Genomic DNA, 24212 nt, shown 5'->3' on the forward strand with positions numbered 1-24212 from the left:
CTGATGAAATGATGGTGCTTGGCCAAAATAAATAAAAGTTAAAGTTCCTTTGTGAGGTTGTCAAATTCTCACGCTGTGTATTTTCTTTCAGATTCCTTTGTTTCTTCCTCTTCCTCTCAGCCTGTATCTCTCTTTTCGACCTCACAAGGCAAGTCTGTCATTTTGTGTGTGTGTGCATTAATAAAAGAAAAATGTTGAGAAAGAGGCTGTAACTGGGGATACGAGGCACAAGTTCTCTATTGCCCCCAAATCCCTTTCAATAAAAACCAATGAAAGCCAATCCTTTGTATTATTCAGCAGTTTCCAGTGGATTTCCTGTAAAGGTTAATAAAGTAGAATGAGGCTAGGTGGGCTCTTTAACATAGCATAGGCTTGAATTGAGGTGTGGTTTTGAGTGTTTCTTAAACATAAAAAACTCTCCCACAGAATTTGGAGCAGATAGAATTGTGGCTCAGAAAACAACCCACACTCCCAGAATCCATTTAACTTAATGTAACTGCTTTGGGGGAGGTACTGGATTTGAAAAATTATAAAAGTGTGCTTCCACTGCACCAATACACTATGTTAGCGAGAGTTTTTTAGTGTGAGCTTCTCTGAGATTTGTCCCAAGAGCTAGGCTAGTTCTAAATTGCCAAGGAACATTGAACAAGGCAATGGATGTTTTGGCAATTGAAGCTTATTTGCCTACACATTATGTTGTGGCTTTGTTGTTTTGGGTTTTTTTTTTAAGATCTGCCAACTAGTGAGGGAGGGAATCTGTTACCTATAGGTTCGTGAAGCTAGTAGCACCGCCAAGAAGCTAGAAGAGAGAGTGCTGTGTGCTTCGTTGGTTTGCACTGATGATAAAGTGCTGTTTGCTTATGCTGTTGTAGTCAACATCAAATACAGGTCAGTGGAAAACCCTTATTGTAAAAAAGGTCATTAAACTCACTAGACAGGCCTAAGAAACCCTGTGCAAACAGTTCATTGTCCTCGCTAAACTCTCAAGATACAAAGTCTGGACGCTTGTTTGTTAGGAAGACTTTGACCTTTTAAGAATAAAAACATAATGGGATAAAATTAATTTAATAAATTTTTTTCTAGGTTTAATCTGCTTCTTAGGAAGCATGATAGATAATTTGTTGTTGCTTTTAATTCAGGTTGCTAACGTGAGAGCCCCCAAGCCCTGTATAATGTGCCTCACTGTGAGTTTGGCATCTTGTGGGTCAAATGGTGACCTTTGAAATTAATGTGTTTGCATTAAAAGATAATTATTTTGTGAATGTTAGCAAGTAACTCAAACCTACAAAGTGATTCTTGACATCTGGCACCCAACCAGAATGATATTTTTAATGGGTCTTTTTCCCTCATTAGAAATTTAAACAATTCAGGTAAATAGGTATTACATTGATTCCACTCTGGAAAATAAACTAGTGAAAACACAATGTAAGTAGAACAAATAATTAGTATACTTCTCTACTCTAAATATTTCAGACACTTTAAAATACGTCCTTCATGGTTAACAATTTTCAGTCACTTTATTATTATAGAAGGGTAATTGATACCCTAGCAAGTGTAACAGCGCAGCCTAGCACATCCCTTGTCGAGAAAATACCCACCATAGCTTTAAAAATTGTTTTAATCCTTGTTAGGAAAAATTGCACCTATACTCACATAGAATGGAAGTCAATAAAAATTTTTTTTTATTATTAAAAACTAATGTTTGAGTAGGCTTAAGTTTACAGTGAGTATGGGAGTTTGTAAAGGAAGACAAATTTGTCATTCTTTCTTTTAGCTCATGTGGAAAGAGTTATTTTGACCAGGATAGTGTTACTGCTAAAACAGTATGGTAAAAAGTTGGTTAAAGATGTCATGTATCTGAAGGTGTTTCAGTCTAGCCTCTATTATGGCATTTTCTTTTGTAAAACACACACACACACACACACACACACACACACACACACAGTGGAGAAGTAACCCAGTTGGTGCTCTGCTTCATGGGCAGGTTTAAAGAGCAGCCTGCTCAGTTGTTTGCCGTAACACCTTGGCAAGTGATTGGGTGTGTTCTAAGGTAGCCAAGACTGGTGCTTCTACTCGGCCTTAATAAAAATAAGAGAAGAGGAAGTTGTTGGTGTACTCCATCAACAGAATTAGAACTCCGGGGAGAACAGCTGAGACCAGCCTGCCCCACGCAGGCCTTTAAGAGTGGCTGCCGCCACCAACAGGCACCCTGAGTCAGTCCGTCACAGGCACCACCCCGACTGACCTGTCTCTGGCTTGCATATCCCTTAGCGTCATACCTTGGAGAATTGTGCCTCATTTTTATATATATCTAAACCATGTTAAACAATATGTAGCCATAATTAAACGGGACATTTTCATGTTTAAGAATGACATGTTTAATCCTGAAATATATACTTATCGTTATGGAGCTTCAGTGAGATGCGTGCACCAAAAACTGTTATTTAGACTGAGTCAACAAAGGCAGTTAAATACTTTAAAAATAAATTATATAATATTAAACTGTACTACTTTAAAGTATATGGCTACTTCAGCTAGCCATTTGAGCTTTTTGAAAGCTAATACACAGATTTGTGATGAGAATGTCAGTGGAATAATCAGTTTTACTCGGGAGTAGATCTTTTGCTTATTGATTCCTTTTTTCTCATTAAATAGGGTTAAATTTCAGCCTAATCCCTGAGCATTTCCAAATGGAGTAAATTTTAGTAATGTGGTCCTATACTGTAAAATAAAGGTATTAACAGATGTAGATGTAGTATGTGACTAACTTTATGGAGCTTATACGGTGTTCACTGCCTTATATGAACCATCTCATCTAATCTCTGTAGCCAGCTTTAGGGAGGAAAGCTTCTGGCTCTTTTAGCGATTGAGGAAACCAGGGTTTCAAAGGTGAAATAATTTGCTTAAGGTCACGCTGTATGTGACACATCTGGGACTTCAAAGCCCATGCCCATGACCCCTACCTACTGTAAAGATGATAAAGTATATTAGTTGCATCTTAGGGTTTACAGATCTTTTTTTTTTAAGATTTTATTTATTTTTTTTTTAAGATTTTATTTATTTTTAGAGAGGGAAGGGAGGGAGAGAGAGAGAGAGAGAGAGAGAGAGAGAGAGAGAGAGAAACATCAATGTGCGGTTGCTGGGGGCGGTGGCCTGCAACCCAGGAATGTACCCTGGCTGGGAATCGAACCTGGGACACTTTGGTTCCCAGCCCGCGCTCAATCCACTGAGCTATGCCAGCCAGGGCTACAGATCTTTTTAGAGATGTCATTTTGAGGTTAATGTTAACATCACATGTTAAAATCATGAGAGCTGAAAAGAGAAGTTACTACTTTAACCATATCTTCACTATGAGTTTTGCAATTTAGTATCATTTGAGGGATGTATTTCTTCCATCAAACACAAGATCAGACTGAAAATATTGGAAAGAAAAGTAGATAAAAATAAAACTGGAGAGGATCTATAAACCATGCAGAATTGGAAGCGCATTTTCAGTAATCAACACTTGCGTTAAATTTGAGCCATGCAGTAGGCATCTGGAATAGGAAGTTAAACACTGAACTTTGGGGCAAGCAATTGAGGAAAAAAATCTTGCCAGTTACAGCCTTTTTTTTTTTAAACCAAAAGCAAAACATTTTTCTTTGTACAAAAGAGACTTTTTGTTTAAGGTCTAGCTTGGCTGCAAAGTGTCTGCTGGCTAACTTCCTATTTTGATGCTGTGGCTGAAAGTTGCTGATGTTGTTCTGCACGAAAATTTGTCTTTATTGTTTGGTGAACATGAGAAAATTCAAGTGTAGGAAAACCTATACCTGAATGTTTCAAGCCTCCCTGGTATGAAGATGCATAGCATGTACGTGAAAAAGTAAGTCAGTGGCTGCTTTCAGGCTGGCAGTCTTCGTTCACCGATGTGTATGGTTTTTCCGTGTCACAGGTATCCTTTTAATTAAAAGTAATGAATGCCTGAGAGAGGTGGGGGCGGGGTGAGCAGCCAGCAACCAAATGGTAACAGATTTCCTAAGCTATCCACTCTTCTTAGGAAGAACTGAAGGACAGTTTGGGGAATAAGAAACAGTAAAGAGAAGATAATTTTGAAGCATAGGCGTGTATTTTTCTCTTCCGTTTGAATACATTTACTTGATGTGTACAGAGCACTCGCTTGGAAGTTGTTTTTTCATGTCGTCATTTTCAACTCCCCACCTTGTTCTGTGAGATAAAATACTAAGGGCGTGGAAGAGGAAAAATTCTTCTTCAATTCCACACGGTGTGATCTAGCCAAATGCAGCTTTCCCTTATTCCAATCAAAATGTCACGTTACTGTGCTTCAGAGTCAGCACACAGATGTATCTGAAGCAGGCTCAGAGGACCGCGCCTGCCCCGTCCCTGCTGACCCGCCGGGTGTGCTCCGGGACAGAGGGGTCTAGTGAAAAGTGAGAGCGCAGTGACACCTGAGGGGTGTGACAGTGCCGCCCGCTCACGCTGCTCTCCCAGAACTGATGAAATGAGTCAAGGTGTGGCTCCCGAACCAGGTTCATTGCCTGGGAAACTTGCCATGCGGAGTCTCCTGAGCTTTATCCCCTGGAAATTCTGAGTCAGTGAGTCAGAGATAAAGCCTGTGAAGTACCAGGCGTTGCTCCCGAGTTTGAGAGGGCTGTAAAAGATGGTGCTGAAGACTGGGTTTGTGCTAGGTTAGTAAATCGTTCAGCTAGTCAGACATTGAACTAAAATGCACTTGGGCCTTGATGGTGATAAAGATCATTTGCTGAAACATTTTGTTCAGGAAACTTTTATCTTTTCATCATTGGCTTACAGTTTTTTCATATGGGCTGCCTTCAATGTCTTTATCCGCCAGAACCTAGCACAGTTCTTGGGTTATCATAGGCATTTGGTTTGTACTGATTTAGAAGTTGTATCACCCAAAATTTTGAAATTGATGAAAACTCTTTAACTCCTTCCTTTTATTTGTGAATGATAGGGGGGCAATTGTCTAAAATTCTGAATGAAGATTTTCTCTGTTATATACCAGGTGAAAGTGGTTATGATTCGATAATGTCTTTTTTTCTCTCCCCTAATAAAAAGGCAAACAGTCTGGAGTCTCTATATTCGGAAATGTATATACACATGTGCATTTAAAGTGTGGTGTTGGGGGGCACTTACTGAGAATTTGCTGAGTGCCAGTTACTGCTCCAGCACTTTGCATGCACTGGCTCCCAGCAGTTGTCAGGCTAGGTGCTTCGGTGTCCCCATTTTTTAGATGAGACTGAGCAGCTTGCCAGGGCCACACGATTAGTAAGCGTTATGAAAAGATTTTGCGTCTTTTAATTAGAAATTGTGGTTTGGGAATTATCTAGAAACTTGGAATATGACCGACAACTTAATTTCCCAGTCTTATTTCAGAAAATAAACTGCAATGGAGACTTAAAAGAATTTAGAGTTTAAGACGATAAGGGTTGGCACTGGGTAAATTTGGGGACATTCTGTGATCATTGTAGGGTTGTGACAGTTTTCCTTCTTACCATGTATTGATTCCCTTCTAGTAGGTGTGCAACCCTTGTTTGTTAATAGAGGAATGCCATATTTTTAAGTGATTGGGATTCTTGAGAGTGAATGTGGACATGAAATCCAGTGTAGCAAACAACTAGCTGATGTTCATGATGGGGGAGTTTTCTGACAGACATTTGTTTTGAGTCGTATCGAAAGTCTCTTGTATTGTGTATGAAAGGCTGAGTCTTTTGAAAGAGAAAAGGGTAGTAGATGTTTTCTGAGATATAAGATAATCCATAATTGTTTCATTGGCCAATTTTACAGTATACAGTTTTTTCTTTTTTAAGATTTTATCTATTTATTTTTAGAGATAGGGGAAGGAGAAAGAGAGGGAGAGAAACATCAGTGTTGGTTGCCTCGCACGCCCCCTACTGGGAACCCAACCTGGTCTGCAACCCATGCATGTGCCCTGACTGGGAATCGAATCGGGGACCTTTGGTTCACAGGCCAGTGCTCAATCCAATGAGCTATACCAGCCAGGGCCAGTGTGAGGTATTTCAAAAACAGCAATCTTCAAACTTCTTGGAGTTTTCTGCTGTTTTACCAGGCCATTTGTACAACACCAATGACTTACTAAGTGCCATACTGACTGATTAGGAGAGTCCTTGCTCATGGGAACTGTTCTAAAAGATCTATTAGATTCCGATGTTTGTTCTGTTTAATGTTTTCATCCTTTTATAAACTGCTTCCAGCCCAATTTTTCCATTGTCTTGGTACAAGCCAGGTCTGTCCAAGTTTGTTAAAGAGTTTTAACCGGCCAAGGAAACATCTTTTCATTTGCTAAAATTCTAAACAAGATAATTAAAGTTAAAGCACAGATGACTTAATTTGCTTCATGTGGGAAAGTTTGACTGACAGTCACGAGAGCTAGCACCTGCAGCTCATGATCACCGAGAAGTTATTGCAGCCACGCACTCTATTTACCCCTAAGCTTGCCCCCCAGAAAACACTACCACCCCAGATATTAAGTCACAAAGTTGTTAGGAAACATGATAAAGTTATTTTGTATACGCATTTTTCAAACTATAAGACACACTTTTTTTCCTCCTTTTCTTCCCTCCCCCAATTTGGGAGAAATAATGGTTAATGCTGCTGTTGAGTTCTGTTTACATTTACATTGGTGAAATATTATGTTACTTATGTTATTGAATATTTTACCACGTTTTTTGCTTCCAAGTTTTTTTCCTATTTTCCTCTAAAACCTAGGCGCATCTTATGGTCCAAAAAATATGGTATATAATAATTATATCACATTACAGACCCTTTAGTAGTCTGCAAGGCAGTCATGGCATTCAGTATAAGTCTTATTGGTACTGTGAGAATAAGATTTCTGACCTAATCTTCTAGCTTCAGCTCAGATTATTGTACATTTCACTCAAAACATTTGGAGTATTGAGAGTTCAAAGACAGGACAGAAGCAAGACTGGGGAAACTGACAAAGCATAGACCGTTTCTACCATGTTTCCCATTACCCCCCCCCCCCCCCCCCCCCCCCCCCGCCACACACACACACGGTGGGTATTCTCTGATTAGCAGCAGTCAGTGTCGGTTGCTTTCTTTTTTCATTTCATCAAGCCCACCAACGAATCACCCCCATCGTACTTACTGGTTACTAATTCATTTTGCCCACTTTGGCCTGTAAGATGACAGATCTGAATCATCTGAAATCTCAGTCTCTGTAAAACACATAAGCGGGGCCTGCTCTGGAAAGTGGGGTCGGGTTTGCACACCTCAGAGTTCCATTCCTGTTGAAGGGAGGGGTCCCAAACAGTGTTACTTTCGTCCAGAGTTAGTCCACTGAGTGTGTCCTGGTAGAAATAGTGACTAGTAAATCAATAACAGCACATAGCTTAGATTGTGGAATATTTCTGATTTACCACGTAGCCTATACATTTCTTTACATTTCAGGTTTTTGAACTTCTAACCTACAATGCTGAGCTTCATTTATATCCTTAATCCAGTCCTGCTGAATAATCATACTATACAATGATAGATATGACAGTGTTTTCTTCTACATTGGAACTATATATGAATTACAGCTTGCTTCGAACATTTTCTGTCTCACTAGTCATGTTTATAAAATGACTTTGAATAAAGTCATAATTTTTCTTTTGCCTAATTATCACTTAGCTTCTCATGTAAGAACATAAACTGAATAAGGATAATCCCAGAAGTTTTTCTCTTTTGCATCTTCCCAATTACTCATTCCCAGTCAAGGCATTGTTGTCCAAAATCTACTTAGGTCTCACCTGGCGGACCTGAATCATTCATATGGAACGATTAAGACCTTCCTTGTTCCAACTGCAGAGGCACAGCAGCATGTAAGGAGGACAGTGCCAAGACAGCGCCTGCCCTTGGAACAGTTGTTCTGACCTTTTTCCCAGTAAAAACTTGCTTGATTGGGAAGTTAGAAAACATTGTGTAAATCAGTGGGTACTGTGGTATGAGTAACTGATAAGCCTTGATTAATATATACTTTTTAAAAGGATATTTTCTGGAGTTTATTATTTTCTTAATTTTATTTATTTTTAGAGAGGGGGAGGGAGGGAGAAAGAGGGAGAGAAGCATCAGTGTGTGGTTGCCTCTCACATGGCCCCCTTTGGGGACATGGCCTGAAACCCAAGCATGTGCCCTGACGGGTGACCCTTTGGTTTTCAGCCTGCTCTCAATCCACTCAGCTACACCAGCCAGGGCTATTTTCTGTTTTAAAAGAATTTCTGGAGTTAACCCTTCTTAATCTAAGAAACCAATTTGCATGGTTCAGTTTGGTTAAATTGGCAAGTTGGTACAAGGGAGTTTGGAGCGGGCTAGCTTTTTCGGTGCCATTAGTTTCACCCTTGACCATCTGTACCTAGGATCAGTCTTACTGGTAGTTAGAACAGGATAATGCTTGTCTGATTTTTAGGCTTAAGGGGATCTGCTGTATCTCCTGAAAATCAAAAGGAATTCTGGTCACTAGTTTTTCTTCTCAGGCTCTCAGACTGTAACAGCAGATTTGTAGAGGCGGTGTGTTCTGAGTTGTTCAGATGAGAGCTCATCGGTACTTCATAATATTGAGGTCCTTGTTTCGTATGGATCACGTTGTTTCTGTTAGGTACCTGCACCAAAACGAAGGGGAAACACTTCCCCAGATTTCCCAGTATCATCTCTCCTTTATGTTTTACCTTTACAATGGAAAAAGTCAACTGAAAAGTGCCATGAAAAAAATCTTTTTCGTTATTTGCAATTTGTAGCATGATGTGGCTTTTCTGTCCACCTTCGGCGGTTTTGTGCATGTCTGTAGGGTAACTGTTGGTGCTGAGTAGTTTCATGTTTGCGTGTGTGTATATATACATCCTGTGTGTATATATGTAATTCTAAACATAAAAAGCATGCTGCTTGGCCTGACCAGCTAATGTGCAATTGTACCTGGTAAACAATTTTTTTTTTTTCAAATTCTGACCATAGAGGGAATGAGCTCTCTTTGCTCTGGTGAGCCACCTTCAGAAATGTTGACTTCCTCCTTTCTTTCATCTTCTGAAATATGTAAAACTGACCTTGCAGTACTACCTGGAGAACAAAGCCGAGTGTTAGGCAGCCAGCCTGTTTTAGCCAAAGAAGGAGAAGACTGCTTGGCTCTCCCAGATGTGAAAACGATGGAACAGCCTCAGGGGACCAGTAAAGATGGAGCCAGCTCTGCAGTTCCTGTTGGGGAAGGAGGTTGCTGTCACCGCCCTTCCATTCCAGCCAGCTTCCCAGGCCATCCTGCTTTTCTCTCAGAGGAAGCTGTTCAAGTGGAGGAACAGAGAAATAAAGACCAAGGATCCAAGAACCCCAGTGAGATGCCAAGTAGGAAAGACAAAACAGTCTTGGATGCCAATGACCAGTTTACTTTGCCGACAGCCCAGAAACCATCCACTGAGCAGTCCAGGGCAGAAGGCATAGGTACACACTCCCTATCCCCACCCAAAGTGTCGGGAGGTGGTGGCATTGAGAAGGATTCCCCCGAATCACCATTCGAAGTAATTATCGACAGAGCAGCATTTGACAAGGAATATAAAGACGCCTACAAGGAGAGTGCCAATGATTTTGGTAGCTGGGCAATGCACGCTGATCGAGAATCATCTGCAGACCTTTCCGAGTCTAATGACAAGGTGTTTCCACTAAGAAATAAAGAGGCAGGGCGTTTCCCCACCTCTGCCTTGCTCACTAGGCAGTTTTCACACACAACTGCAGCACTGGAAGAGGTGTCTAGGTGTGTCAGTGATATGCACAACTTTACTAATGAAATACTGACTTGGGATTTCGTTCCCCACGTGAAGAAGCAGCAGGACGATGAAGCCGACTACATCACAAAAACTACAGGGCTTGACACGAGCAAATATAATTCAGAAATTCCCGTTGTAAATCTTAAAACTAGTACTCACCAGAAAATTCCAGTATGTCCTATCAATGGGAGCACGCCCATTGCTAAATTGACCGGTAACTGGGCAGAAGCATCTTTCCCGCAAGAAAAAGCTGCCGTTGAAAAACCCACACCGGGCTGTCCTGATTCCACAACAGACACTGGTGTCAAAGGTGTGCAAGGCAACGTGCAGAAACAAGGTGACACGCTTTCAGAGGTGCCTGGATCTCCCTTTGAGAAATGTGTCTCTCCAGGCTCTGGTGTGGCCACAGTAAAAGTGGTTTTACCTGATGGCCACCTGAAAGGTGAAGTGAACTGGCAGAGCTCTGTGTTGGGAGAAGTGACAGAGGCCGATAGCTCTGGGGAGTCTGATGACACAGTAATAGAGGACATCACAGCCAGTGTTTCATTTGAAAGTAACAGAATTCAGGCTAAAAAACCTGTTTCCATTCCAAGTGCTGCCACAAAAGCAGATGAAAAAGAAATCAAAGAGATTCTCAATTATAACAGGGAAACCAAAACATCTGAAAACTTGGAAGGGTCGGTCAGTGACTCTGAGCCACAAATTCAGCCCGCTATTCTTGCAAGGAGTCCAGCTGGTACGGCGGCAGGCTCCCAGGTATCTGATGCGAATGTCACGTCAGGAGATGTGAAGCAGTCAGGTGGAAGGGGTGGTATTATTCCTGAAAAGGCCGTTACAGCTGAGGACCCCACACTTCCTCCAGCAGCACCTTCAGATGTCGTTGAGACAGAATTCTCACCAAACGTGACAGCCTCTGCCCATTTGGAGTCGGTACATGAAAAAACTATTAAAGATACAGAGGATTCTTCCTCAGAGGACCTGGTAACAGCCTTTACAGAAACCAGAGAGAAAGGAATAACAGATAAAAGCGAAGGAAATGCATTGGAAGCGACATCAGAGAAGGCTGCAGACTCCAAAACAACTCTTCCTGTAGAAGTCTTGTATGAATGTGAGGCAGGTGGTTCTGAAATTAAAGACATGAAAAACAGATACTCTCAACAAAACAAAGAAATGAGTGGAAGCGAGTTTCTGGATGCTTTTCCCACCCGAGGTGCTTCGGCAGCGTCTCTCGACTTAGAGCAGGAGCAGCTCACAATCAGAGCCCTTAAAGAACTGAGCGCGAGGCAGGCTGAGAAGTCCGCTCCCGCACGGGGTGAGGTAGACTCGCCTTCTGAGGAAACACTCAGGCAGACTTCCACATCTGCTCCAGAATCTTCTCAGCCACAGAGGTCACAGGATGTCCAAGAACACACAGATGTCAAGGGATCTGATCTTGGGATTTGCAGAAAGCCCACTGTTATCACAGAAACCACTAGCATAGATGCTGCCTCCAGCTGTAGCAAGACTGAACTGGTAAACACGCATGTGCTAGCAAGACTTCTGGCGGACTCCACAGGTAACCGCTCACATGGCCTACTGGGGGGAGGTAGGTTTTTGCTAGTGGTTGCTTGGTTTAGTTTTCTTTCTTTTTTTTTTTTTAATCATTGTTCAAGTACAGTTTTCTCCCTTTTACTCCCATTCCAGCCCACCCACCCACCCTTCCCCACTTCCCTCCCATTACCACCCTCCCCCTAGCTTTTGTCCATGTGTCCTTTAAGTTTGTTCCTGTAAACCCTTCCCATTCTCCCCTGAAATTCCCTCTTCTCTCCCCTCTGGTCACTGTCAGTCTGTCCCCTATTTCAGTGTCTTTGGTTATATTTTGCTTGTTCTTTGTTTTGTTGTTTAGGTTCCTGTTAAAGGTGAGATCATATGGTATTTGTCTTTCACTGCCTGGCTTCTTTCGCTTAGCACAATGCTTTCCAGCTCCATCCACGCTGTTGCAAAGGGTAGGAGCTCCTTCTTTCTTTCTGCTGCATAGAATTCCATTGTGTAAATGTACCATAGTTTTTTGATCCATTCATTTACTGATGGGCATCTAGGTTGCTTCCAGCACTTGGCTATTGTACATTGTGCTGCTATGAACATCGGGGTGCAAAGGTTCTTTTGGATTGGTGTTTCAGGGTTCTTAGGACATAGTCCCACCAGGGGAATTGCTGGGTCAAAAGGCAGATCCATTTTTAGTTTTCTGAGGAAGTTCCACACTGCTTTCCATAGTGGTTGTACCAGTCTGCAGTCCCACCAACAGTGCACTAGGGACCCCTTTTCTCCACAACCTCTCCAACACTTGTTGTTTGTTGCTTTGTTTATCATGGCCATTCTGACTGGTGTGAAGAGGTTTAGTTTTCTTATACAGATATTTCCCAAAGCAGTAGGCCACTTGTTAAAATTAATATTCTCCTAAAAAAATTTATACTCCAGTTTTTTCTGTGTTGTTTCTTCCTTATAGGTTGACCCTAGGATGAATGCTACTTTTAACAGTATCATTAGGCTCTGATTTACAAAGCTTGTTTTTAAATCTCCAGAATAGTACGCTACTTACTTCACACTTGGGTTTTTTGCTGTGGGCCTTGTGAAATCTATTTGGCAATCAAAGATGAAGGAATTCCTGCTGGGATACACAGTAAATGAAACTTTTAATTAATTTGGTCTTATACCGTAGAGATACTGTGCTCTGAAAGGAGGTAACCTGTATTGCAACACTCTTTTGTGAGGAATACTTAGGAGACCTCGTGTGCTCTTCTTTAGACCTTATTTAATATTCTTCAGGCCAAACTCATTCTGCAGTACTGGAAGCCCTTTTCTTACCTTCTGTTTGTTTGAATGATTCCTTTTCTAGCAGTTGGAAGGGGTTGTCAGCCTCTGTTCTTGACGCCAGGTTCTGTACTGACGTCATGGTCATTGCAGGTGCTCTGGGGATCTGTGGCTTTCAAGACCTTTTTGACAATAGATCTCTTTCAAATGAAATTATTCGAAAAATACTTTCAAATATTATTTGAAACACGGGGAGTTAAATATTTAAAACACAAATGATATATTTGTTATTACAAACTTACAAGTGTGATTAGACCGAGTACCTCTTTTCCTGTAAGGTGTCGTTATGCACAGAGGGGGCTCAGTCCTCGGCAGCTGGCTCCCTCTCCTCGCTGCAGCCGGAGCACTGCTGCGCTCCTCTGGCGGGGCTGCCATTGAGACACCTCTTGGGCCTTGTCCCTCACTGAGGTGCGCCGACTTGGTGTGCTTGGTGAGACGCCTCTGTCCCCAGCTGTGTCTCAGCGTCCTGACACTCTTGATCACCTGTGGCCCTTGTTGAGGCCCGTGGCCATAGGGCACCACAGAGCCGTGGCTGCTCCTCTTCAGTGGCTGCCGTGGCAGAAGGGCACCATTTATCACTTATAAAGGCATTTCCTGACTACAGACCATGGGCAGATAAGTTGATCTTCCTAGATTTTAATCCTTAAAATAGATTTATAATAGTATTGTGAGCATTAAATATGAAAATTCAGGTAATGTAGTGCCTTGGACCTAGTAAATATTCATTTAGCACCAAGTATAGAACCTGACTGGATAATTGTTAATCGTTAACTAAGTAGATGAATTGTTAATAATTATCAGCGGCAACATCGAGGCTTTTTTTTTTTTTTTTATAAACTCGAAGATTTAAAATGGTAGTAAAGGATACTTGTTATTCCCTAGTAATTGAAGATTATTGAGCATGGATTTAGGAGTGCTAAATTCTCATTGTTGCCTTACTGTGTCTAGACGTGTGACATTGAACAGTTAAGTCACATCACCTTTTGAGGATTCGATTTCCTTATCTGGAAAGTGACGATGTTGAGTTAGATGATCTTTAATATCATTTCAATAATACGATTCTCTGACTCTGGTATATCTTCGGTTTCATCATCAGTTGCTATAGTTCTTACAAGCAGCTCTTTTGAGTGATGAGGCGGATGGGAATTAGGCTACAAGAACTCCAGTGTCTAATTCTGGCACGTCCCTGCTTTAGTGTGACCTCAGACAACTAGCCTGACTGGTTCAGCAGATTCCTTTGTTAATATGGTGATAATTGTTTTGCCCTGCTTTATAGTGTTGTAGTAAATAAAGCCCTATGTAAATACTAATTAGTAATTCTCAGCTGAGTTATTTAACCTAGGAGAGAGGTAGAAGGCGCTGTGGAAGTTTAGAATATTTGTCACTGACCAAATTCTATGATTAATACATACTTTTAGATGATAATTAAGGGAGACGAGCATAATTTGACCAAGAACCTGACAGGTCTGCCTTTGTGTTTTCCAAGTGTACAAGCTATATATTCACCAATACAGACAACGTGCCAGGCCATAAAACAAATTTAAATTTAAATCAGTAAATTTTAAAGGATTAAGATAATATAAAATGTGTTCTAAGATCACAATGAAATTAAATTTTAAAACAAGGAAAATAAGACACCTAGGAAAATTTCCAAATATTTGAATCTTAAGCAAAGATACTTTTACATAATCTACAGTTGAACGAAATCACAAGAAAAAAATTTTAATGTTTTAAACTGAATGACAGTGAAAATACAATACGTCAAACTTGAGGAACGCAGTGTTGAAAGGGAAACTTATAGCTCTAAATACGTAGGTTAGAAGAGAAAAGTAATCCGAACATCTTAAGGTTGCAACTTAAAAAGCTAAAAAAAGAAGAGCAAAATAAGTAGAAAGAAATTACAAAGGTCCAAGCACAAAAAAGGGGTTATCGCTTAAGATCCTACAGATATTAAAAGGATAATAGAATATGATGAACAGCTTTATGCTAACAAATTTATCCATTTAGATGAAATGGACAAGTTTCTTGAAAAGAATACAACTTACCAAAGCTAACACAATTGCTATTAAATTTGTTATAAAAAATCTTACTAAAAAAATGGCCTGGCCCAGAAGTTTTACTAGGAAAACCTTCCAAGCATTTAAGGAAAAAGGAGAGAAAATTTGCTAACTAATGACTAGTAGATAGTAACACCAAAACTGGACAAAGACAATACAAAAAAAAATTATAGACTAATATCCCTCATGAACATAATAAGATGAAAAATTCTTAACAAAATACTAGCAAATCAACAATATATCAAAAGGTTAATGTGTCATGGCTAAGTGGAGTTTGTTCCAGGAATACAAACTTATTTTGTGTGTATGTGTTTTAAAGATTTTATTTATTTATTCATTAGAAAGAAAAAAAACATCAGTGTATGTTGCCTCTCACGCGCCCCCTACTGGGGATCTGGCCCACAACCTCTGCATGTACCCTGACCAGGGATCGAACCAAGCTAACACTCAGTCCACTGAGCTATGCCAGCCGGAGTAAAACCATACAACTTTTAGAAGAAAGTATAGGAAAATACCTTCATGTTTAAGGGTAGGCAAAGATTTCTTAGGTCACAGAATGCACTAGGCATGAAATAAATCAATAAATTAGACTTAGTCAGAATTGAAACTTCCTCATTAAAAGACACCACTAATAGGCAAGCCATTGCCTGGGAAGAAGTACAATATTTACAAAACATTATCTGATAAAGGGTTAATGTCTAGAAAATAATAAAAACTACATCCTAACAGTAAAAGGACAAATAACACAATAAAAGAAAGTGGGCAGAAAAGATTCTGACACCTCAAAAGAAGACATACAAATGACCAAGAATCCAATGAAAATGTGTTCACCACCATGAATCTTCACATAATTAAAATCAAAACAATATGACACTACACATCCACCTGAGTGGCTAAAACTAAAGACTGATAACCACTAATACTGGCGAGGTTGTGGAACAGCTAAAATTTATTAGCTGTTGGTAAGAATATAAAATAAAACAGTACAAATACTTTGGGAAAAGGTTGATTTTTTTTTTTTAGGAGAATTGACACCATGACCGAGCAATTCTGTTGAGAAATAAAAACGTGTTCATACAAAGACATACCTATGTTCATAGCCGTTTTGTTCATCAGTAGCTCGAAGCTGGAAACTGCCAGTTGTTTACCATAAGGGAATAGATAACCTGTGGTGTAGCTAGTTATCTTGCAGAAATATGGGTGGCTCAGGAATTATGCCAAGGTAACGAAACAATACAAAAATAATTCATACTGCATGATTCCATTTAAGTGAAACTCTAGAACAAGCAAACTTTGGTGCAGAGAAAGGAATCAGAGCAGTGGTTACTTCTTGGGGTATTGACTGGGGAGGAATACGAAACTTTTGGTGGCAATGGTTATATGTTTTCTAGCTTGATAGGGTTACATAGGTACAAAGTCCGTCTGGAAAAATCCAGCTATTGTTAATATAACAAGAACAGTTTGCATGACATTGATGTAACCTGGCAGTCAAGGAGAGTGGCTGGGATGAGCATGCATGAACAATGACTTCATTCTACTAGTCAGTGGGAGTGGTAGATGCCATTGAGTGAGCATGCGTACTGTGTGGCCATTGCATTCGAAATGACTGAGCCAGTAGAGCAAATCTGCATCAGATTTGGTGTTGAGCTTCAACAGTCCTCTGTGAAAACTGGATGACTCAGAAGGCTGCAGTTGCTATGGACAACTGGTGGTTGTCACCTTCATCACAACTCATGCATCATGTCTTGGGCAGTTTTTTAGCAAAACATCAAATCACCCAGGTAACTCAGCCTCCCTATGGCCCAGATTTGGTGCCCTGCGATTTCTGGTTTTTCCCAAAACTAAAATCACCTTTGAAAGGGCAGAGATTTCAAACCACTGATGAGCTTCTATAGAGCAGCTGGTAGCAATTGGGAGAATTGTGTGAGGTCCCAAGGTGCCTACTCTGAAGGGGACTGAGGTGTCATTGTCAGATATACAATGTTTCTGGTACCTTCTTTAATAAATGTCTTTATTTTTCATGTTGCATATCTGGATACCTTCTAGACCAACTTCATATACTCACGTGTTCAAACTCAGTGAATGTATTGTGTGTTTCATTGTATGTAAATTTTACATCAAAGGAAAAACAGTAAGTATTGGATTTTAATGACATGCAGGCTCAAGTAGATTGGGTTTATACTTGGAAGAGTAGATTCAAGACAGTTGACCTTTGGCCCTGACTGGTGTGGCTCAGTTGGTTGGTCATTGATCCACAAAGTGAAAGGTCACTAGTTTGATACCGAGGTTACAGATTCGGTTCTGTTTGGGGCCTGTACAGAAGGCAGCTGATAAATGTTTCTCTCCCTCATTGTCCCTCCTTCCCCTTCTCTTAAAAAAGGGGGAGGGGAGAACAGTTGACCTTTGGGAATGGCTGAAGTTGGAGTCAAATTAAGAGCTTTCCCAAAATTCAGTAATAAAAATCAGTGGGTAGAAAGTTAGCAAAGTTTGCCCTGCTTGCTCTCTCTTGAAATGGCAGGGGCCAGTATCTTTTTTCCTTAACCTTGAGGTTACCATTGGAGGTGTTAGTGCCCTCTTTTGGTGTAAGAAGAGTACTACGGGGTACAGCTGGCATCTTTTATTATGGGCCAGAGGTAGACATCCTTTTAACTCTTTCAAATAAGATAACATCACATTGTAGAAGGTTTGAAAAATAAAAGGAAGAAATCACTTATAATTTTACCAGCAGTATAAATACTCTTGGTGACTACATTCCTTTGATGCTTTATCTGCCATTAGCGAAACACCATATTTTTCGGACCATAAGACGCACCTAGGTTTTAGAAGAGGAAAATAGGGGGGGAATTGTGAAGCAAAAAATTTGGTAAAATATTTCATAACATAAATAACATAATATTTCACCACTGTAAATGTAAACAGAACTCAACAGCAGCATTAACAACCATTATTCCTCCGGAATGGGGAATGTGTCTTATAGTCCGAAAAATACGGTAATTAAAGTTGTAAAAAGAGTCTGTGTTATGTATTGAAATGGATTCTAGGAAATAAAAGGCGTAATTAGTACAGCACAAGACTTTAAGCATGTATTGTTACACAACAGTAGGTCTTTTACATTTCAATAGGAGTTTTAGAATTAGTTTGTCCATTTCTACCAAAAATAAAAAACCTACAAAAATTCTAATTGGAATTACATAGAATTATAGATAAACTTGTTGGACAATTAACATCTTATCAATTTTTAGTCTTAACTCATGAAAATAATATAGCATTCTACTAATTTAGGACTTCATTAGTTTCTCAGCAGTATTTTACAGATTTCAGTGTGTGGGTCTTACACACCTTGGGCTGGATTTATGCCTAAACCTTTTTATATTTTCATGCTATATGACGTGGTATTTTAAACTCAGTTTCCGAGTGGTTAATACTAATACATGGAAATATAATTAATTTTGTGTATTCTGCAAACTTGCTAAACTAACTTATTGGTTCTAGTAGCTGTTTTGTAGATTCCATCAGGATTTCTGCGTAGGCAATCGTGCCATCATGAATAACGACGGTTTTGCTTCTTCCTTTCTAGTCTGAATGCCTTTTCTTTTTCTCGACTTAACTGTGCTGACTAGAATCTCTATCTAATAAAATAATGATTAACAGAAGTGCTGAGAGAGGACATCTTTGTCTTTTTATATTAAATATGGTAGCTCTAGGTTCCTCAAAGATCCCCTTTATCAAGTTGAGGGCATTTCTTGCTATAACCTAGCTTGCTGAGAGCATTTGTCTGAAGCAGTAGTGGGTTTTTCTTAAATGCCTTTTCCGTATCTTTTAAGATAATCACATGGTTATTCTTTTCTTGTTGATATAAATTTTATCAAATGATTTATGAATGTTAAACCAATCTTGCATTTTTATAAAAAAAACACTTAGTCATGTTATATTCTTTCTACATATTATTAGGTAATTTGCTAAATTTTTGTTAAGAATTTTTGTACCTTTTCATGAGCAGTATTAGTCTGTAGTTTTCTTTTCCTGTAATGTTTTTGCCTAGTTTTCGAATCAGGGTAATACTGGACTTATAAAATGTATTGGGAAATACTACTGTCTCTTTCTTTTTCTGCAAGAATTTATATAAAATAGTATCATTTCTTGTTTAATGTTTGGCAGAATTCCCCAATAAGACCGTCTGGGCCTGGAGTTTTCTGTATGGGAAGCATTTTATCTATAAGTTTTATTTCTGATAGGTATAGGACTATTCAGTTGCTTTCCTTTTATTTTTTTCTTTTTCTAATTTTTATGAAGAGTTTATTTGAGCCAAACTACTGATACATGCCAAGGAGCAAGATATCAGATGCTTCCAGTTTATCTGTTTCTTTTTTTTTTTTTAACATTTTTTAAAAGATTTTATTTATTTCTTTTTAGAGAGGGAAGGGAGGGAGAAAGAGAGAGAGAGAGAAATATCAATGTGCAGTTGCTGGGGGCCATGGCCTGCAACCGAGGCATGTGCCCTGACTGGGAATCAAACCTACGATGCTTTGGCAGTTTATCTGTTTCTTGAGTGAGCTTTGGTAGTTTGTACCTTTGGAGGAATTTGTTCACTTAATCTAAAGTGTCCAATATATTGGCGTAACAGTGTTGATAATATTCCCTTATCTTTGTAGCACCTATAAAATCTATACTGGTGTCATTTATTTCGTTCTTGAGATTGGCAATTTGTGTGTTTCACTTCTTGATCAGTCTCACTAGAGTTTTATCTATTTTATTGCTTCTCAACCAACTTTGGTTTTATTGGTATTTCTATGTTGTTTTTCAGTTATCTGTTTTGTTGATTTTTGCTGATTTTTATTATTTCCTTTCTTTTGTTTCCTTGGTTTAAGTTGTTCTTTTTCTAGCTTTTGAGGTTGAAATTCAGGTGCTGATTTGTCATCTTTCTTCTTTTCTAATATAAGCACTTTCATACTTTGTGCTGTTGTGGCTGGAGCCGCCCCGTTGTTTCTATTGCATTGTTTGTCCATTTCCCTTCAGTCCCCTTGTACCCCCTCCCTCCCCCAGTCACAAGTTCTGATTTCCACTCGGTTCAAAATACTTTCTCATTTTTCTGTTATTTTTCTCTTTTGATTCACGGGTTGTTTAGAAGTATGTTGTTTAGTTGACAAATATTGAGCATTTTCCCAAGATCTTTCTGTTACTGTTCCTAATGTAGTCAGAAAACATAAAAAGCAACTTGAATCCTTTCAAGTTTATTGGGACTACTTCATGGCCCAGGGTTTGTTTATCTTGGAAAATAAGTGTTCCACATGCACCTGAAAAGAACATATATTTTACTATTGTGCAGAGTGTTCTATACATGTCAGATTGGATAATAGTGTTCAAGTCTTCTGTGTCTGTATCGACAGTCGGTCTGCTTTTTTTTTTAATATTGTATTTATTTGTCTTTAGAGGGAAGGGAGGGAGATAGATCTAGAAAGGGAGAGAAATATCGATGTGCAGGAGTTACATCAATCAGTTGTCTCTCCTGGCGTGCAACCCAGGCATGTGCCTGGACCAGGAGTCAACCAGCGACCTTTTGGTTCACGGGCCGGCACTCAGTCCACGGAGCCGTACCAGCCAGGGCTGTCTGCCTGCTCTTTGTACCAAGTATTGGGAGAGGCATATTGAAATCCCTGGCTATAATTGTAGATCTGTTTAGGGTTTTTTAAACCTTAATTGAGACACAGTTCACATGCCTATGCGATTCATCCATTTAAGTATACAACTAAATTTGTTTTTGTCATTACCACTCTCCAATTTTGGAACATTTCAGTCTCCCCACCAAAAAGAAACCACATGCCTATCAGCAGCCCCTCCCCATTTTCCACCATCACCACAGCCCTAAAGAACTAAAGATCTACTTTCTTTTTTTTTATTCTTTTTAAGATTATTGCTTTGAGGAGAAAACTGTATTTGAATAATGATTAAAATATAATAAAAAAAAAGATTATTGCTTTATTTTTAGACAGAAGTGACGGGAAGAATAAAGAGAGTGAGAGAAGTATCAGTGTGTGGTTGCCTCTTGCACACCCCCTACTGGGGACCTGGCCTGCAACCCAGACATTTGCCCTGACTGGGAATCAAACTGGTCACCCCTTGGTTCTCAGGCCGGTGCTCAGTCCACTTAGCCACACCAACCAGAGCTAAAGATCTACTTTCTCTATGGATTTGCTTATTCTGGATGTTTAATATGAATGGAATCATATAATATGGTCTTTTGTAATTGGCTTCTTTTATTTAGCCTCATGTTTTCAAGCTTTACTCATGCTGTATCATGTAGCACCAGAAGTTCGTTCCTTTGTATTGCCAAACGGTAATTCCATCGTGTGGGTGGCGCTGCCTTTTATTATATGTTTGCGTTGATGGATGTTTGATGGATGTTTGGATTGTTTCCTCTTTGGGACTATCAGGAGTAATGCTTATGAACAGTGGTATACATTATTTTTTTGTGTTGCTGTATGTTCTGATTTTATTTGTGGGGCATTTGCCTAAGAGTAGAGTTGTTGGGTCATGCAATAGCTATGTTTAATCTTCGAGGAGCTGTCAGGTCGTTTTTCAGGGCGGCCGCACCATTTCTCATTCCCATGAGGAAGGCAGGTTCCAGTTTCCCCTCGTTCTTACATGTATTTGTTACTTTACTCTTTGTTTTAGCCACCCTAGTGGGTTCATTTTAGTTTTGATTTGCGTTTCCCTAATAACTAATGATGTTGAGCAGCTTTTATGTGCCCTTGGCCATTTGTGTATCTTTGGAGAAGTGTCTGTCCAGATCTTTTGTTCATTTTTCATTTGGGCTAATTTTTTTTATTGTTATAATTTTTTAAAAGATTTTATCTATTTATTTTTAGAGAGGGAAGGGAGGGAGAAAGAGAGAGAGAGAAACATCAATGTGCGGTTGCTGGGGGTCATGGCCTGCAACCCAGGCATGTGCTCTGACTGGGAATCAAACCTGCGACACTTTGGTTTGAAGCCCGAGCTCAGTCCACTGGCCTATGCCAGCCAGGGCCAGTTATAATTCTTTATATGTCTGGATGCAAATACTTTACTAGATATATAATTTGAAAATATATTGTTGTTCTCTGAGTTTTCTTGTCACTTTCTTGGTATGGCACAGAGGTTTTTAATTTTGATATAGTCCAGTTTATCTTTTTTTTTTTCCCTTTCGCTTGTGGTATCATCTGAGAAACCTCTGCTGGCTAAGATCACAAAAGTATATTGTGTTTTCTTCCAAGAACTTTAAGATACTTTCTCAGTTTTCTGAAATAACCATTTTATATCTTTTTCTCTCTGTAAACCTTCTTTGCCCTCCTGCCCCCACCCCAGCTAGTGACCTCAGCTCCTTTTGTTGAGAAAATGGGAGCTTTCAAAAAGAGGTCCCTCTTCTTCGATTCAGGCCTGTCTCTTCATCCTCGTCCCTGTGTTACGAGTGTCAGCCTTTTCACTGGGCTTCGGGGCTTTGTCCCTCTGGTCTGGACTTCACCGCTTCTGCCCCCGTTTTTCTCCCTCTTTGTTTCTGCGTGTAAGCTGGCCTTAGCGTTTCCCGGTTCTGGCACACCACGCCTTGCTCCCCGCGTCTCTCCACTCGCCTTGGCAGCCGGACTTCTCGGGCACTTTTGCTCACCTGGCCTCAGTGCGTCGTCACCGATTCCTCTCCACCGCCCTCAGCCGCTCGTGTCCCCTCCCCCCACCGAACAGCGCGATCAGGCCGTCACCTCTCTCTGTGTTGCCACACTCAGGGTCACCGTTTTCCCTGTGCAGCCACAGCGGGCTCAGCCGGTTTGCACACCCTCCTTCTCAGAGCACTCCGCTCTTGGCCTCTGCGGGGCCCGCTCTCCCAGGTAGCCCGCCTCCCTGGTTCTCTCCTGTTTCCTCTCACCACCAGCACTTCTTGCCTCAACGACTAAGCATTGGAGTGTCTCAGAATTAAGACCTGGGCCTTCTTCCCTATCAGTACTAGGCAGCCTCATCAGTTTCGATGCCCTTTAAATAGTATTGGTGTGCTGGTGGCTTCCAGGCGTGTATCTCCAGCTCAGACTTGCCCTGTGTGCTCCACGCTGGTGGATCCAGCCGCCCCTTTAATAATGGGTATCACTAGACATCCACCCCAAATTAGCATACTCAGTACTGCGCTCTTTTTCATCTCCATAAATGACACCACATTCAGCCATTTACTCAGGCCCCAAACCTAGGTGCCGTATTGTCACCTTCCATGTCTAATCCATCATCAAGTTCTGCCTATTCTACCTCAAAAACATAGCTTGGCTCTGTCCACTCATCCCCATCCCGACTGCCCTGTACTGGTTTAAATGACCATCATCTCTCACCTGGACCTCCAGGTCAGCCTCCCAGGGCGCCTCCTGGCCTGCACTGTGGTGCCCCATCCCGACCCATTCTCTCTGTAGAGCAGTGGAAGGGTTCCTCTTGTTAAAATAGATCACGTCCTTCCCCCGCCTGACATTTCCTTAGTGACTCCATGTCTCACCTGAGGTGAGGCCCAGGCCCCTTACCTTGCTCTGTGAAAGTGCTCCAGGACCCAGCTCCTCCCTCAGCCCCAGCGTCATCTCCTGCCACGCTCCCCTTCGCTCACTACCTGCACACCGTCCCTGTGATGACCTCTGGCCTGTCATGCAGGTCGTGTGCTGCATATCTCTAGGGGGCAGCATTCACACATGTGTCAACATTGAGATTTGAGTGTTCTCTTTTTCTTTAATATGTTTTTTGTTTTTCTTGAAATGGCTTTGTAGAAGCACACCCTTTAAAGATTCGTAGTTATTTTTTTAGAGAGAGAGTGGAAGGGAGGAAGAAACAGAGGGAGAGAGAAACAGCAATCAACTGCCTTTTGCATGACCCCCAACTGGGGACCTGGCCTGCATCCCAGGCATGTGCCCTGACCAGGAATCGAACCAGTGACTTTTTGGTTTACAGGTGGGTGCTCAATCCACTGAGCCACACCAGCCCGGGCTTGAGTATTCTTTATGACCAGTTTCCAGCAGATGGCAGTAAAAGTTCATGAGGACAGGGTGGTTTTTCTGATTTGCACGAAGATGGATTTGCATTTAATGTCTTCACCCCGTTTCCTTTCACTGACACGTGGTGGCCTTTCACTCTGGGCGCCAGCCTTATCCTCTAAGCATTTCTTTCTTGTTCTTTTTTTCCAACATTTCAAACTTAAAGAATAGCAAGCCTAGTACAAAAAAATTCCCATATAACCCTTGTTCGAGCATACCAGTTCTTAACGTTGTTACTTTTGCTTTATCACTCCATCCCTCTCTGTAGACGTGTGTGTGTGTGTGTGTGTGTGTGTGAAATCCTCATCCAAGGACATGCTTAGAGAGGGGCAGGGAGGGAGGAAAACGTCGGTGTGAGAGAGACATCGAGTGGTTGCCTCTCGTGTGTGCCCCACCAGGGACCAAACCCCACCACCAAGGCGTGTGCCCTGACCAGGAGTTGAACCCGAGACCTTTGGTTTGTGGGATGATGTTCCAACCAACTGAGCCAC

The 24212-nt window shown here is 40.8% G+C and overlaps 1 protein-coding gene across 3 annotated transcripts in view; it reads left to right on the forward strand.

Annotated features, from left to right (window-relative positions):
• Window positions 1-24212, forward strand: part of RTN3 (reticulon 3) — a 49744-nt gene that overhangs the window by 15084 nt on the left and 10448 nt on the right. Inside the window, exons 2-3 of one of the 3 annotated variants that reach the window (XM_028515697.2) lie at window positions 92-148; window positions 8989-11343. The exons of 1 other annotated variant lie outside the window; for it this stretch is intronic. In XM_028515697.2, the coding sequence (XP_028371498.1) occupies window positions 92-148; window positions 8989-11343 (2412 nt within the window). The remainder of the gene's footprint in view (window positions 1-91; window positions 149-8988; window positions 11344-24212) is intronic. One more of the 3 variants, XM_028515701.2, reaches the window with a different exon arrangement.

Source organism: Phyllostomus discolor, chromosome 6 (assembly GCF_004126475.2).
Source record: "Phyllostomus discolor isolate MPI-MPIP mPhyDis1 chromosome 6, mPhyDis1.pri.v3, whole genome shotgun sequence".
In the NCBI taxonomy this organism is placed as follows: Eukaryota; Metazoa; Chordata; class Mammalia; order Chiroptera; family Phyllostomidae; genus Phyllostomus; species Phyllostomus discolor.